Source organism: Saimiri boliviensis, chromosome 9, assembly GCF_048565385.1.
Source record: "Saimiri boliviensis isolate mSaiBol1 chromosome 9, mSaiBol1.pri, whole genome shotgun sequence".
Classification (NCBI taxonomy): domain Eukaryota; kingdom Metazoa; phylum Chordata; class Mammalia; order Primates; family Cebidae; genus Saimiri; species Saimiri boliviensis.
In genome coordinates this window covers 32,458,608-32,474,802 of record NC_133457.1, presented here as the reverse complement: position 1 = coordinate 32,474,802, position 16,195 = coordinate 32,458,608, and the positions used below count along the sequence as shown (strand labels likewise).

The 16,195-nt window shown below is 42.7% G+C and overlaps 2 protein-coding genes across 10 annotated transcripts in view; one reads left to right on the top strand and one right to left on the bottom strand.

Moving 5' to 3' along the window:
* The window catches only part of OXNAD1 (oxidoreductase NAD binding domain containing 1), a 108,551-nt gene extending 92,736 nt beyond the window's left edge, over positions 1–15,815 (bottom strand). For 6 of the 8 annotated variants that reach the window (XR_012519190.1, XR_012519191.1, XR_012519192.1 and 3 more), the window contains exon 1: positions 2,667–3,064. The gene's annotated coding sequence lies outside the window, so the exon portion shown is untranslated. Of the gene's footprint in view, positions 1–2,321; positions 2,642–2,666; positions 3,065–13,594; positions 13,829–15,609 lie in introns of those variants that run through there. The other 2 variants (XM_074405691.1, XM_074405692.1) reach the window with 2 other exon arrangements.
* Positions 3,180–9,378, top strand: DPH3 (diphthamide biosynthesis 3). Of its 2 annotated transcripts, XM_003924934.4 has the most exons (3): positions 3,181–3,414; positions 3,951–4,025; positions 8,003–9,378. In XM_003924934.4, the coding sequence occupies exons 1-3, from the start codon at positions 3,307–3,309 to the stop codon at positions 8,066–8,068; spliced, it is 249 nt and encodes an 82-aa protein (XP_003924983.1). In that variant the 5' UTR covers positions 3,181–3,306; the 3' UTR covers positions 8,069–9,378. The 2 variants fall into 2 exon arrangements, with proteins under 2 accessions (XP_010333958.1, XP_003924983.1); XM_010335656.3 differs by lacking the exon at positions 3,951–4,025 and having other exon boundaries at positions 3,180–3,414.
* Positions 15,816–16,195: the final 380 nt, after the last annotated feature.

Sequence of the window (16,195 nt, the reverse complement as noted above, 5' to 3'; positions counted from 1 at the left end):
TTAGAATCTTCACTGAGGAAGCAAAAGGGCTCCTCGTGCTCCGTTAGGCAAAGAAATCTTAGTGGTAAACAGGTAACAGACACAGAGTATTTGACTGAAACTCAGCAAAACTGGGCTCAGGGGTGACTCCTTGCTTTCTCATCTTCAGCAAGTCTCCTCTTGCCATTTTAACACTACCCACACTCCTCACTGGATTATTGAGAGGAATAAATAAAATGTCTACCAAAGTACCTGACAAGCAAGAGCGTTACTAAAAATCAATCCTAATACATTAACCCCTTCTCCTCCTTGTCAAACTACCTACAGAGATGGAGGTTTGGTATTGCCAGCAAACAACTCCCTCTGGCCTGATATACAACAGTACTCATCAACTATAGTTTCCATCATACAATTCTGACCTACTTCTAAACCTGAACTTATGCTAAGAATCCTAGGCATCACTGTTTTCTGGATATGCAGTGTTAGTTAGCATTTATGATAAAATAAACAACACTGAAAAGCACGAGTGATCTCAAATTACTCTTGGAACTAGAAAATCTGCTTGTGTTGCACTCTCAGGGTCCAAAAGTGTGTCACTACAAAATGTTTCCATCCTTTTAGGAATAAATATAAAGTTTAGTAGTCATTGTAATGTGTTCTTTAAAAGTGCTAGGTGAAGTAAAATAAACTACACTGCATGCTTGACTATGGTTTCACTTTCTTCAGCACAGTACAAGCTCAAATTGGGCAGAACATTAAGAGCAGCCACCTCTGGCCAGACAATGGAGACAGCCAATGGATGGCAGGATGAAAACATGGAAAGCCATGGAGACTCCCCGCTCCCCAAACCTAGTTCTCGTGGGAATGAGCACTGCTCAGTGGAAGATCTCAGCAGTCTGCAGAGCTACAGTGCTGCCTTTTAAATCGAGCTCTGCTTGAAGTACCATCACAGCACCAATGACATCATTGTTAATTAAAAGCCTAGATTTTAGGGCCAGACAGATTTGAGTTCTCATCACAGCTTACTGCCATTTACCAGCTTTGGCTTAGGCAAGTTCCTCAGGCCCTAAGCCTCATGCTTTTCAGTGTTAAAGATGGGGGTAACGATACTTACACCTCACTGGGTTTTTTTTAATGACATAATGCACATAAGGATTTGGTTATAGTGTATGACGAACACAGTGTCAACTATTATTAAGTAGCTGCTTTGTTTTTTCCATTTCAGCTAACATGTATTCAAAGAAAAGTTGGAACATTACAAAGAAAAACTACCCAACAACCCATGTAACTTTTAGGACTACTAACTTCAGATTTTAAAATTCCTCAGCAAATTGTTTTTGATAGATGTGAACTGCTTTCTAAGAGATCTACCAATTTATACTTCCCATAAGCCAAATATGACTATGCCCATTTCTCTACAAAAGAAAATGGCTCATATTTAATTTTCAAGTACTTACACTCAGAAGTACTAAAGAAATAAAGATGGCTCCCAACCTCAAAATGACCATCAGGACTACAGAATAGACACAGAGAATCTCCCATTTTTTTCTGTCTCCAAGAGGCTATGTGGGAAGTATTTACGTCAACAGTGATGCAAGGAGGAGCCACCGAGCTGTGCGGGCTTGGGATTTCTCCTTTGCCCAGACAGACCAGAACAATCACAGTTAATCCTTGACAAGCTATCAAGTTTCCTAACTGCTGGGTAAATCTATATTACAGAAAATCAAGTGTTTGTGAGGTCTTTGAAATAATCCACCATAAAGTCCTATAATGTAACTTCTGGATTTTCTCCCAAAAACTCCTCTGCCTCTAAGTTTTCAAGCTTTAAAAGGGCTAAGGGTGCACAAAATACGTAACTTCATGCCAACATATGAGTGTGCAAATATAAGCATAGGGATATGGTTTGTATATGTGTTATGTAAATGTAAACTAAATATGGTATATAATTGCTGAACCAAGTAAAACACGTAATTTCCATGCAAAAGTGGGACGTTACATCTACAAAGAATCTTATAATCATCTCTACTCAAACAGTTTCTTAGAAGAGGAAATAAGGCCCACAGAATGTAAATATCCAGTTGCCAGGGCTAGTCAGCAACTCAAGATTCCCGATCCCAGATCTTCTCTCTAAAGGGCTTTTTTTCTTTTTCACTACAATGCATTCCTTCTCTATATTAAAATACCAAGTAATTAAGACCCAATGGAATCGGTTTTACCAAAACAAGCACTAGCACTGCTTTCAAGACAAAATGCCTTTCACCTGCATTTCATTTCAAGGCAAACATACTAATAAACCTGCCCACTGATACCGTTTCTGTCACAAAGAAAAAACTGGTACTCACATAAGTAATTTGTTCCTGGGCTTTGGAGACAGATAAGCTCTTATTTCCTAGGTGTACGATTTTGGTCAAGATGCCCAACTCTCTGTACCTCAGTTTAAAGATTAGTAAAATGGAATAACATGTAAACTCCTAGAGTTGACAATTCCACTTAGTGCAATACCTGGCACATAACTTCCCAATAATAAAAGATTATTACTATTACTACAAATCATCGTAGTTAATAATGTTATACACCTGACAAACAGAAGACTAGCACTCAATCCTTGCCTTCCAGGGCTTGGTCCTTTCAGCAACGCAATTTAGGTTATTTTAAGATGTCTGGGGACAGAAAGAAGCGAAATGTACCTGCAGCCAGGAACAAGCTGACCGTCGCCCTGGGCTCAAGGTCACTCGGTGAAGCGAAATTCTACGGGAACTTTTCGTCCGTCACCGGGAAGAGAGGTCGAGGAGTCTAAGTTGCTCTCGCCTCCCCGCTCCGCCTTTCCCGAGAGCTACCGAGAGGACCGGGAGGAGGCTACCTAGCACCTGCTGCAGCCTTCAGCCCGCTGTTTAAGGCCTAAACAAGGCGACAAGAAACAGGGAAACCTACCCCACCCCCTGGGACCTAGCTTGCAGACGCGGCCAAACTCAGCTACCGGCGCCTGGGATACTCCGCGGCCCTACACCTGACGAAGCAGCGCGAGCCAGTCCCACAGTCTATTGGTCGCTGCCGTCCAATAGAAGGAGAGGTGCGCGACCACGCTGAGCAAGTCTTGCAGTCTTCCCAGTGTCTCCGCCCCTAGCTCAGCCATCTCCATGGTGACCGCTACCGGTTACCCCTTTGGCCGCGCAGGCCGGAATTGCGTCATTGCCTATGCGCCGGAAGCGCTGGTTTTAGCCCGGCGTGACGTGATGATGCCTAGCCCTGGCCGGCTCCGGCGAAGTTAGACCCTCGAAGCTGCGTTAGGACTGCCGGAGCGTCACCCCTTGCCGATCCCCGCTGACCATGGCAGTATTTCACGACGAGGTGGAAATCGAGGACTTCCAATATGACGAGGACTCGGAGACGTATTTCTATCCCTGCCCATGTGGAGATAACTTCTCTATCACCAGGGTAACTTCAGGGCTTCGCCCGGCGGTTCACCCGAGCAAGCGCAGTTTCGGTCCGCCTTGTTCCTTGCGTCACTGGGTCGTCTTTGAAGCTCTGGGTCACCCACGCCCTCTTTCCATTTGCTGAATCTTTCTCCTCCCGCATACCCCGACCCCAGCTAATAACCCTGAGCTCTCTCGGTAGGCAGGTAGTTCTGACCTTAGATTAGGCCAGGGAGAGGGCGGCGGGAGCCTCTGTCTCCCTGCCCGATCCCCGCCTTAGAGTCCCAGCCTGGAATATCTCTGTTGAGGAGGGGACTCGTTTTTTGTTTCCCAGGGCTTTGGGGCGACCGAAGCTCGCCTAACATGCCTAGATGTTTCCCCTAAGCGACGCTTCTTTAGGAGAATGAAGTTGGCATTTCTCACTGAAGGCCCTGGGGTTCTCACCCACCCTGGAGGGAAGGCAAGCCACAAGAAACTTGCACCTAGGGGTGGGACAGGTTTGCGGGAGGAGATGGCGAAGAGACTGTGCTGACCACATGGTGTTTGATTTCGTTGTAGGAAGATTTGGAGAATGGGGAAGACGTGGCAACGTGTCCTAGCTGCTCTCTCATTATAAAAGTGATTTATGACAAAGTAAGGGATACAATTTTAAAATGGGGGAAGGGGGTTGTAAGGCAGTGGCAAGGACTTAGATCAGCCTGGCAGTGATGAGTGCAAGAGAATGTTTGAGTGTGCTAGGTAAAGTGCAGTATTTTTTTCAGGCAGGTTTTAAACACCATTGATAAACAGCTAAATAGTAAATTAAAATTATTAAAGTTCAGATTACATAATTTATTTTAGCTTTGGCGCTAAATCTAGCTTTAGTAAAAATTATTACTTATTAAAGATAGAAAAATTAAACAAAATCCTTTACCAGTTATCTAAGTAAAAAAAAAAAAAAAAGGGAAAGAAAAAGAGAAGTAATTATGTAGATTATTTTAGTGGACAATCTTTATATTTCTTTTCTATTTAATATGTAATTAAAATTGTTTACAGCTCCTACTTTGAAGGGAACAATTGTATGGTATTTCATGCCTGTTTATACAAGGAATTCTGCATTATCTTGTTTAAGATTTAATTCCTAGGTGCAGCTTTATAATTTCATTTTAGTCTTTAGTTGCCCTATTGTCTTTCACCCAAGGATATTGACAATAGAAAAAAAAAGTTATTACTTCCCACTCTTACTCAAAGTTTTGTTCAGTACGTTGAATGGAATCTTAGATAAGGAGCTTAACACTCTCAAGGATGAACTCTAAAATGAATATAGGGAAAAGTGGGGATGAGGCACAGAGCCTCATGAGAGAAGCAGGCTGTAATTTAGACTATAATTTAGAAATCTAATAATTCATTCTTGTATTAAAATGTGCTCTGCAACAGAAAGCAAACAGGGTAAGGAAGATCAGGGGTGCTGGTCTGGGAGGAAGTTGCAGTTTGACAGGGGTGATCATGGCAGGCCTCACTGAGAAAGGCCTTATTAAGTAAAGATTTCAAGGAAGTGAGGGAGTGAGCCATGTACATATGAGGATACAGGGAGTAAGGGAGTCTAGCAAAGGATTGTTCAGTGAAGGGGACCTAAGACAGGAACATGCCCAATTTTATCAAGGAACAACAAGAAGGCCAATGTGATCAGAGCAGAGCAGGATGAGAGTAGTCCAAGATAAATTCGTGGATCACTTTAAGGATTTGGCTCTTGTCGTGAATGATGTAGGGAACCACTGGAGGGTTTTCAAACATAGGAGTACTATGATCCAACTTAAGTTTGTTTAAAAAATTATTCTGGCTGTTGTGTTCAGAGAATACTATAGAGAGCAAGGATAGAAACAGGAAAACCAGTTAGGAGGCTATTACACTAATAAAAGAAGGAGATGGGTCGTTTGGACCTGCTTACAGCCATGGAAATAATGAGAAGTACTTAGATTCTGGATACACTTTGAATGACTGATTGGATATAGGGTGTGAAGGAGTGCCTCAAGGGTGATTTCATATGTGACCTTAATGACTGGGGGGATGGAGTTACTATCCATTGAGGGAATGTAACTATATAGGGGTTGGCATTGTGCATACTAAGTTTAAGAAGACTATCATCCAAGTGGAGCTGTTGAGAAGGCAATTGGATATGCCTGCCTGGATTTCATGGAGGAAAATTGGCTAGCAATGTCAATTTGGGAGTTATCAGTAATAGATAGCATTTAGAGCCAGGAGATTGGATGAGATCTCCAGGTATGTAAATGTAGAGATGGATAAAATACAGGACTGAGCCTTAAGGTGTTCCAGTATTAAAAGGTCAGGGAGGGAAGTGAGGAATCACCAAAGCTGACAGTAAAGGAGCAACCACCCAGAAGGAGGAAAGTCAGCAGTGTCAAATCCTGGAAAGCAGATGAGAAGGGGTGGAGGAAGTGGTGATCCTTGTCACATGCTACTGATAGAAAGAAATCAAGAATTAACCATTAGCAGCCGGGTGCGGTGGCTCAAGCCTGTAATCCCAGCACTTTGGGAGGCTGAGGCGGGTGGATCACGAGGTCAAGAGATCGAGACCATCCTGGTCAACATGGTGAAACCCCATCTCTACTAAAAAAAAAAAAAAAAAAGAATTAACCATTAGCTTTGGCTGGGTGTGGTGGCTCACGCCTGTATTATCCCAGGACTTTGGGAGCCTGAGGCAGGAGGATCACTGGAGCCCAGGAGTCTGGGCAACATATTGAGACCCCCACCTCAAAAAAGAAAAAGAATTAACCATTAGCTTTAGCAACACTGAGTTCATTTGTGATGGTGATGAGAGCAGTTTCTATGGAGTAACAGGAACAGCACATGATTGAAGAAACCAATGGGCAGAAAACTGGTTGGAGGGAATAAGAGAACAGAAGGCAGTGAGTATAGCCATTTCTTTTAAGGAGTTTGCAACAAAGGAGAGCAGAGACATGGGACGATAACCAGTGGGGATAGAGAATCAAGAGAGAGTTTAAGGTGATAGAAATTCAGTCTTCGTAAGTGAATATGGACACAGAAAGTTAAATTTAACCAGGTTTGTGGTTTTCCCAAGTGAAAAAGAAGGAGTGAGAGAAGAGTAGTTATACCTGACCATGGAGTTTGAACTAGGGAAAGGGAACATGAAGGGAGTGAGGGGCAGTGAATGGGTGGTAGGATGAATGTGGTGGAGGTCCAGAGGGGTTGGAATATGGCATCCAAGGTGGATAAATGACAGCAACAGAGAAGAATAGCAATGCAGTAGTCTCAAGCCATAAGATTCTAAACTGATGGGTTTCAGACAGGAAAGGAGAACAGTGGCAAACAGGAGGAACTAGCCCCACTTCCAATCCCTCTGGTACTAGGACTCTGAGAACACGGAGCCTCCACTAGAGGGGCACGTAGGGGAAACCGTCCTTAAGAATATGACGTCATCAGGCCAGGTGCAGTGGCTCACACCTGTAATCCCAGCACGGTGGGAGGCTGAGGCGGATGGATCATGAGGTCATGAGTTGAAGGCCAGCCTGGCCAACGTAGTGAAAACCTATCTCTATGAAAAATACAAAAATTAGCCAGGCATGGTGGCACGCACCTGTGGTCCCAGCTACTCAGGAGGTTGAGGCAGGAGAATCGCTTGAACCCGGGAGGCAGAGGTTGTGGTGAGCCAAGATCATGCCACTGCACTCCAGTCAGGGCAACAGAGGGAGACTCCATCTCGGACAAAAAAAGAATATGACTTAATCTCGACTTCGACTTCAGCACTATTGACATTTTAGGCCTGATAATTCTTTGTTGTGCAGGGTTATCCCGCACATTGTAGCATGTCTAGCAGGATCCCTGGCCTTCACCTATTAGATGCCAATAGCAATCCTCAGTTGTTTCAGTTCAGACTGTTTCCAGATACTACCAATGCTCTTGGGGGTAAGATGACATTTTGAGGAAGAGGTTGAGAACATGGTGCATTGTGCTGACAATGGATCATGAATTCCACAGAGTACAGTGAAGGAGTTCCAGATATTGAGCAACAGACCAGTAGGGACAGAGTCAGGGCTGATCCTTCAGGAATCAGATTGCTGGAAGTGAGGGGTAACCTCAGAGGCAGAGATTTCTTGTGATAGCTGAGATAAGTCAAGATGAATGATCAGAGACTGAATTTCATTTACAAAGTAGCTAACATTGCAGATTATCTGTGTTGAGAAACACATAAAGACCTGTTCCTTTTAGTTGGAAGAAGTAATTACTTTGAAGAGGACTGGTATTTGAATGACCAGTTATTAAAGTGGAGAAGTTTTAGTGTGAGTAATAATACAGAAATTAAAAGATGTGGCATGTCTCTGTGATTTCTGGGAAGTGGTTGCTTTGCACTGAAGATGGGCATATTTATAAGGTGCTTTATATTAAATAGTGAATTCAGAACCAAAAACTGATACATGTTTCAGATTCAGATTCTGGTGCTGTCATTGGCTCTTTGAACAAGGATGAAATGATAATAGCAATAGAAAAACAAGATTAACAGAGCTGGATTGATTCTGTAACAAAATGAAGGTTTAATATTAATGCATTTGTGACATGGAAATTCATTGGTTAATGTCATTTCTCTGTCTTAGGATCAGTTTGTGTGTGGAGAAACAGTCCCAGCCCCTTCAGCCAACAAAGAATTAGTTAAATGCTGAAGAAGCCTTCAGGAATCCAAATCCTGAACAATTGGAAATGAGCCTAGATAGAAATATTGAATGCAAAGCTACTGGCTTCATGGAGACCACCATTTGTGATTTGCTATTCTGTAAGTGTGTGGATTCTTTCCATCGACTGCTGATTTCATCTTCAGGAAGCAAGTCTATAACATGACATATCTGGATTTTGTGCTTAGAACCTTAAATTGGAAGCATTCTTAATTATCCATCTAAATTTAAAAGAAGATAATTTCAAAACAGTGCTTTCTTTCCCTCGGTTTCATCATTTTCATATCTTAAACCAAATTACTTCAATAACTGATAACAGCGTCATCTACCTCAGTCATTAGGATTCCTTAATAAAAAAGATTGTATTTTTGAGTTGGTTATTAACATGATTAAAATTAGCCCTTCCTTTGAAATTTGACATCAGTTCTGCTGTTCTATATTTAAAATTAATTGCTTCATTAGTACCACACTTTCAGTTTCTATACCAAACCAGTCTCCTCAGTTTTCTCATTAGAATGGGCATGTTCTGTTCAGCATGTCATTTCTGTGATGCTTCATGCACACAGTTAGGTTGTAGTATTAAAGAGAAGATACAATGGGGTCATGATTTTTCCAGAGCCAGAAGTTGGTGAACAAGAAAGAAAGTCCACAGGGAAGAGATGAAAGAATAGGGAGTTTTCTTATATTCTGCATATTCCATGGAAGTCAGGACAAGATGAAAAACATCCAAAAGAAGTAAAATTGATGACAGAATGAGAGGAGCAAATCATACCAGAGTAGTAAATGAAATGTTTGAATGACTGCCCAATCAGAGCAAGTGATATTTCTTCATATGGGTTTTTGTTTGTTTTTTGATAAGGCTAATGAAATGGCATTCCAGATCCGGGTTAATGTCAAGTCTTCATGGCGGTAGCTGTGCCTTTGGCATATTGCAGTGTCCTTTCACTACTACAAGGGAAAGCATCTACAGCAGAGAATGCGTTTGAAAGTGAGGGGCCTATTGTGAATAAATATGCCCATGAGAGCACATTGAATAAGCCTCTGTAACACGCAGCCAAACGAGACACTCATTCCTGCAGAGAAATGTTGCCCGGGAGAAAAAGAAATATAGAAAGATAGGCTCTCAATCTTCCTTTGCTGCAGTACTAAGAATAGCAAGAGATTTGAATCATTCACATTGGAAATCTGAAGATTCCCTGTATATACACAACTTTACTGTGCATAAATTTTAAAAATGTAATGCACTGATGTCTGTCAGGTTTTAGGAATGGCTCCTGCAATAGAAAAACAACTTGCCAGAATATGAATGTTCTGTTGCTAATTGGTAAATGTACTACGCACATTCACTGGAGGTTTAAATTAAAACGAGTAGCCTCTTTTACCTGCCAGCAGCCTGACTATGTGCCGCCACTAGGCTGAGACAATAAATTACCAAAAATTGTATGCTGAAGGTGCTTGGTATATTATGTGGCATATTCTGGATATGATGAGAAATCTCATTGCTGTTTGGGACACTGACATCCCAGAAGTCATCCAAAAGCAAAGTGACTGCTCAGATGAACAGAGCAGGGTACTCTCTATGGTGGGATCAGCTGCAAGGAGAAATGAACTGTCCCACGCTCATGCTGATGGTTTTCTACATATCGCTGACATGTTAGCTGTTTCTGATCCTGATGAACTTCAAACACAAACAGACACCCCTGATGTAGGTTTGCAAAGAACAGGAATAGTCGGCAGGTTCAGACATCCCAGGAAAAAAAGCAGCATAAATAGCATTAGCAATCAGTGACTGGTGATAATACTGCAATAATGGGAATGATTTTATTTCTAAATAAAATCATTTATTGCTTTATTTCTAAAGCAATTGAGTCACTAAGTTTATGAGCTATGAAAGAACACGTCAAGATTGAATCCTGTGTTAAGCAGAAAGTAAAATGAGAGCCAAGCGCAGTGGCTTCTGCCTGTTATCCCAGCTACTCAGGAAGCTGAGGCAAGAGGATCAGGTGAGACCAGGAATTTAAGACTAGCCTTGGCAACATAGACCTGGTCTCTTAAAAATTCTCTTAATTAGCAGGGTGTAGGGGCCATGAGCAAATTGCTTGAGCCCAGGATTGTGAGGCTGTGGTGAGCTGTGATCACACCACTGTATTCCAGCCCGTGTGACGGGGCAAGACCTCATCTCTAAAAAATTAAGAGAAAGGAAAGTAAAACTGGACTCTGAGATAGGACTAAAGTTCTGTGTGATACATGTGCCTTATTTAGGCCAAGACATTTCTGGAGCACCTATAAAAACTGATTTGTAATTCAGGCTGTGTCTCTTTTTAACTTTGTAATCTTTGGCAAGGCCTTTGGATTCTTCAGCGGTACAATTAAGAGATTCAATCAGGTGATTTCATTTCTCAGCTGTCAGTTATCTAATTTCAGGCTTGGTAGCTTCTAGGAACTGAAATGGCAATTAAAACTTTTGTAAACTTAAACTAAATCATGAATTACAAAGAAAGTCCATTTTTCCATAACTTGTTGTTACCACACTTCTGAGTTTAATAATTATGAAGTCGACTGTTTAAAGGATTCTGCATATATTCTAGTGTGCACATTCAGAAACATTTTTCTTGGAAAAAGCACCCAACTTTTATGACTACACATATTTATTGCCAGAATAAATTGCATTTCAAATCAATTTGCTTTCATGTAATTTTTCTTCTAAATGTCAACATTTTGAATTAAAATGTTTATGATTTTATACGAGGTAGAAATCTTAGCTGCTTTGGGACATTGTTAATAGGCTTTTTGGTATGGACAGTTTTTAAATAAGGAAATTGCCACTTTTTACAGTTTGGGCTCTGAATTTTTATTGTTATGGAAAATAGCTGAGTCAAGTGTTAGTAAGGCAAAGAAAGTTGACATTCTTAGATGAGTAACTCAGCTTATTACCAGGAAAGCAAGACTGATATTTAAGGCTGATGATCAGTTCTTGGAATGGTTTGAGAGCCCATGTCTGGTCAGAAGACAATTAGAATCTTAGTTCCTCCACTGTGATCTCAGAGGAGTTACTTAATAATTATGTTCTGGTTTGTGAAAGGCAGACCATAGCACCTCTTACACGGGGTGAAACCATTCATTCTGCAATTAGAAAAGGAGCTGTCATGTGCTACGCACTAGGCAAAGAAGTACCTGTCACATGCTAGGTACTAGGTGAAGAAGATTGGGTTTCTGCCATTTGGGAACTTAACATGGAACTAGAAGAGACAGAAGCAAGATTACAGATGAGTTAGAGCCCCCAAGGAAATAAACCAGGTGATGTGGGAGAGAGTTGCTAGGTCAGGTGACTTTTTAAGAGAGTGAGTTCTGGCACTTTTTCTAAGACCTGAAGGATGAGAAAGAGCCTTGTGAAAATGATTAAATGAGCTACTACCTATAAAATATGACAGTTAATGCCTAATAGTTAACTATTCTAACTCCAAAAGGAATTTAACATTGTTTTGAGCTATCTCTTAGTCCATGTTCTGTTGCTGTTAACAATACATGACACTGGATAATTTATCAAGAATAAAGGTTAGTTTGGCTCATGATTCTGGAGCTCGAGGAGTTCATGTTATGACCCTGGTGAGGTCTCGTGCTGTATTATAACATGATGGAGAAGCACGGCGGGAAGTAGGCATGTGCAAAGGTACTGTACAGAAGAGTCAGCATCATTTTATAGCAACCCCGCTCTCTTGGTAACTAATCCAGTCAGGGGAGAGGGAGAACTCACTCCCACCATATGTCATTGATTCCTTCAAGGGCAGACCCCTTTTTACCCAAATACCTCTTAAAAGTCTCAACACTATTACATCGGGGACCAAGCCTCAATATGAGTTTGGTGTGGACAAACTATATCCAAACCACAGCAAGCATTTGACAGTATTTTTTTTTTTTTTTTTTTTTTTTTTTGAGACAGAGTTTCGCTGTTGTTACCCAGGCTGGAATGCAATGGCATGATCTCGGCTCACTGCAACCTCCGCCTCCTGGGTTCAAGCAATTCTCCTGCCTCAGCCTCCCAAGTAGCTGGGACTACAGGCGTGCACCACCATGCCCGGCTAATTTTTGTATTTTTAGTAGAGACGGGGTTTCACCTTGTTGACCAAGATGGTCTCGATCTCTTGACCTCGTGATCCACCTGCCTCGGCCACCCAAAGTGCTGGGATTATAGGCGTGAGCCACCGTGCCCGGCCTGACAGTATTCTTGGAGTAAATATGAGAAGTGCAAAGTTTTGGACACCTTTGCCTCCCTCTCACTGAATCTAGGGGTAGGGCCCAGCAACCTGTGTTTTAACAAGCCTGCTAGCTGATTCCAATGCAGCCAAAGTTTGGGAACCAATGGTTTTCAATCCTGGCAGCACATTGGTAATTGGTTGGGGTACTTTAAAAATGTGATGCCCCAGAGCAGGCGTCCCCAAACTTTTTACACAGGGGGCCAGTTCACTGTCCCTCAGACCGTTGGAGGGTCGCCACATACTGTGCTCCTCTCACTGACCACCAATGAAAGAGGTGCCCCTTCCTGAAGTGCGGCGGGGGGCCGGATAAATGGCCTCAGGGGGCCGCAAGCAGCCCTTGGGCCGTAGTTTGGGGACACCTGCCCCAGAGAGTCGACTTAATTGATTTGGGCACAGCTTGGGCATCAGGATTTTTTTTAAAAAAGTGTCCCTGGCAATTCTAATGTGTAGCCAAGGCCAAGAACCAATGGGCTAGAAAAGCAGACATTTCATAATCGCTAAAAGGAGCCAATTGTAAATGATCACACCTGCTTTGCACATGGAACGGAGAGTAAGCTCAGTTGGTCACACACTGCATTCAGGCAGACAGGCAGCCCTAACAAGTGGCCAGGAGAGCCTAGGCTGGGCTCTTGTACACAGTCGGAGAGCTCTAAACTGGGTGGCCTCTCGGCTGCATCCATATTTAAACAGACAATCACACTTTCCAGCACACATTGGCTGCTAATTACATACCTCACAAAAGCAACAGCTTCTGCAGGTGTATGTAATTAGGATTTCTTTAACTCCATTTGAGGATGCCCGCCATTCCCTGCTGCTTGCCTAGCAAATTGCCATGATTACATATTTGACTGGGAAACCAGTTTACAAATTATTCTTTGCTAAGGGTTTAAAACCAAGGGCACATAAAAGAGAAATAACGGTTCCACAAAAGGCTTAAAATAAGAGTGGAGGTAGAGTGGGGGGAATCTCCACCTTTCTCTACATCCTTGCAGAGATGCACTTGCAGACGAGCCCTAGAAGTCAGAACAAAACACAATTCTTTGTAGATGTATGAATGAATATTGTTCCAACTCTAGGAAAGCAACTTAGCATTTTAAAAAAGAAAATTGCGTTTTAGTCTTCAGACTTTACCACTCATGTTAGCGGGAAAAGAGGCTTGTCCTCTTCAAGTTGGAATTTGTGGGGAAATCTGGAAGTTAGGAATATCGGGCTGCTGGAGTGGGAACCCTGGAAGGGGTCTTTGCTTCTCTAGCAAAATTACCTCTGTGAGTTTGCAGCCAAGCACCAGTAGTGAAGTTGGAGTTGCCGTTGGTCAGTAGAGGTGGCAGTCAGGAAGAAGCTGGGCATGTGGCAGGAAAGATGGAGGACGGAAGCCAACCGTCCAGCGCCTCTGCGTCTCTCTCTCACCACCTTACACGGGAGCGCACTCCAGAGTCACAGCTGCTGCCTCCTTTCTGCCTTCCAGACTTTGCACAGATTTCTCCTTTTTACTCATCTGTAACCCATAACCATATAGGGAAGAGATACTGGGAAACAGTTCCAGCTGGGCCAAGTTAGTATTACAAAACTGCCACAGTTACAGATACTGAAAAGCCACTCAAATCCACTTGAGTATCTTAATTAGAAGCCCCACTAACTTTCATCTTTGTACAACCTGGAAAACTTTGCCACAGCACCTGCTGAGACAGAACAAATGCTGGGAACTAACTTAGCTAGCAATGCAGACTGCAGAGACACAGGTCGGCCCAGCGGGCTGTTTCCAAGGAAGGTGGCCCCTCAGTCCCAGTCTGGCAAGTGAGAGGTATTTGATTTGGTATATGGAGTAGCTCCCAAATGGGGGTGCATGCGCAGTAAGGAGTAGGAGATCCCAGTAAGTATAGGGCCTCCAGCATTGCTTCAGTCCAGGAAGATCGACACTTGGGGCAATTTCCATATGAGATCTGACTGAGGTATCAAGACCCAGTCACTAGGCAAATATTTGGGGCCAGACTTCATACTTAGAGGGGAACTGAGTGTTTGATAGGGTCAAAGATTGTACCTTTGAACAAAAATTAATACTGAAGTTGAGAATGAGGAAGAGGGGAAAGCAAACCCTTAATGGCACCACCTGTACGTACTTTAGGACAGCACAGGCTGCCTGGGTCACACCAGAGAATGTTGGGTCCCAGTGTACAACTCCTAATGGCACTGAGGATTTAGAGCATCACTGTAGCTAGCAGGTGTCTTTAAACCACCAACCGATGATGGTCATGAGAGTGCAGCATACTGAATGGGGGATTAATTTTATGAGATTAAATCAGATAATGCATGTAAAGCACTTAGCACAGATTTTGCACATAAATGATAGTTTAATCTTAGATGTTTCTTGCTCCATAATAAATTACTCAAGTCTATGTTGTAGGGAACTTCCCTGATTTTACAGGTTTAGACAACAATGGACTCAGCCGTAATGTGTCAGGGTTCAATCCAGAGAAGCTGAAGAACCAGGAGTGAGAGAGAATGGAGCTGTGTTATGAGGATTAGACTTTACATGGTGCGGAGCTAGTGGAGGCATCAAGGGAAGGTGATTATCTCTGCATCTGATGTTGAGCCTAAAGTAGTAATTGGTCTACCCAACTGGTAGTCGAAAAAGGAAGCTTGGCGTGAACAAGAGAAAATATAAACCAGAATCTACATCTGTCTCACTACCACCAACGTTAATGCTGTGGGTGACTTCCAGGGGAAGCTGGCACCCCTCTCCACAGAGTTGCATAAGTACTTGGCCCAGAACAAGGCAAGCTAGCTGATCGCGGCGTGCATGACCACCCACTATTCCTGGGATCCTGTTCCAGCCTTCAGAGCATTAAAAAACAGGTCTGCTGCTTTTACTTCTGGCTTCCAAATCTTGCAGAAAATTTCCCTTGCCGTCAGTGCTAACCCGGGACCACCAGGAAAGAGAATTCTGGGAAATGTAGTCCCAGTTTGGCAAAATTGTAACATACACCATTGGGGAAGTCAAGTCAGGAGTGGGACATTATTAGTCTTAAATGGGTAAAGGGATCATAGCATCGCATTGTTTAGATCACACTATGAAGTTGATATCACAATCCTCATAGTAACTGAAACTAAGTCTTTGCCAATGTATCAGTCACGAATTGTTATATTACAAGCCACCCCAAAACTTAAAAGTCATTTATTCTAGCTTAAGTGTCTGTTGGTCAGCTAGGGGTTGGCCGATCCTGGCTAAGTTTGGCTGAGTGGCTCTAAACTGCAGATTAAGCCTGGGTCCAGTCTTACCTTTCTCTTCCTTCTTGGGCCAGTGACCCGGCGAAGACCGAGGAGCAGGAGCCAAGTCCCACTGCGCATGCGCACTTCAAGTCTTGGCCGACGTCTGATCTGCCGGTGTTTCATTGGCCAAAACAATCACGTGGCTGAGCGAAAGTCAAGGGCGGGGAAATACAATTCTTCCATGGAGGTGGTGGAGGGAAGGAGTGAATAATTTTGAAAAGTAGTTTAATCTGTCATAGTCATTAAATGACTGGCTTGGCGTTTCAATACAAACACTTTTGACTCCAACTGCCATTGTCTTTCTTTTATGGTCGTGTTTGAATAATTGAAACACTTTCCAAGGCGGAAGATGGAAGCAGTTGAAACTGAAACAAGTTAGTTACTCTCATCTTTCTGGCCAGACATGAGTCGACCGTCTCATGGGATTAATTTTTGCTACATTTACATTTTGAGGTGAATGGGGCTTTGGCTGTGGTTTCTGTATTCAAAATCAGGCTTCACCTTCAGCAACATAACTCTGATAGTAATGAGTTGATATTCCAAAGTCTGCCATAAACATCCACTTGAAGGTATTTATTAGCTCTAATTATAAAGA

What these genes read in the sequence shown, in the direction of transcription:
- DPH3 (XM_003924934.4), top strand. Translation starts at nt 3,307, where the DNA reads ATGGCAGTATTTCACGACGAGGTGGAAATCGAGGACTTCCAATATGAC. An exon ending in ATAACTTCTCTATCACCAGG is followed by an intron (nt 3,415 to 3,950) that starts GTAACTTCAGGG and finishes ATTTCGTTGTAG; the next exon opens with GAAGATTTGGAGAATGGGGA. An exon ending in TAAAAGTGATTTATGACAAA is followed by an intron (nt 4,026 to 8,002) that starts GTAAGGGATACA and finishes TCTCTGTCTTAG; the next exon opens with GATCAGTTTGTGTGTGGAGA.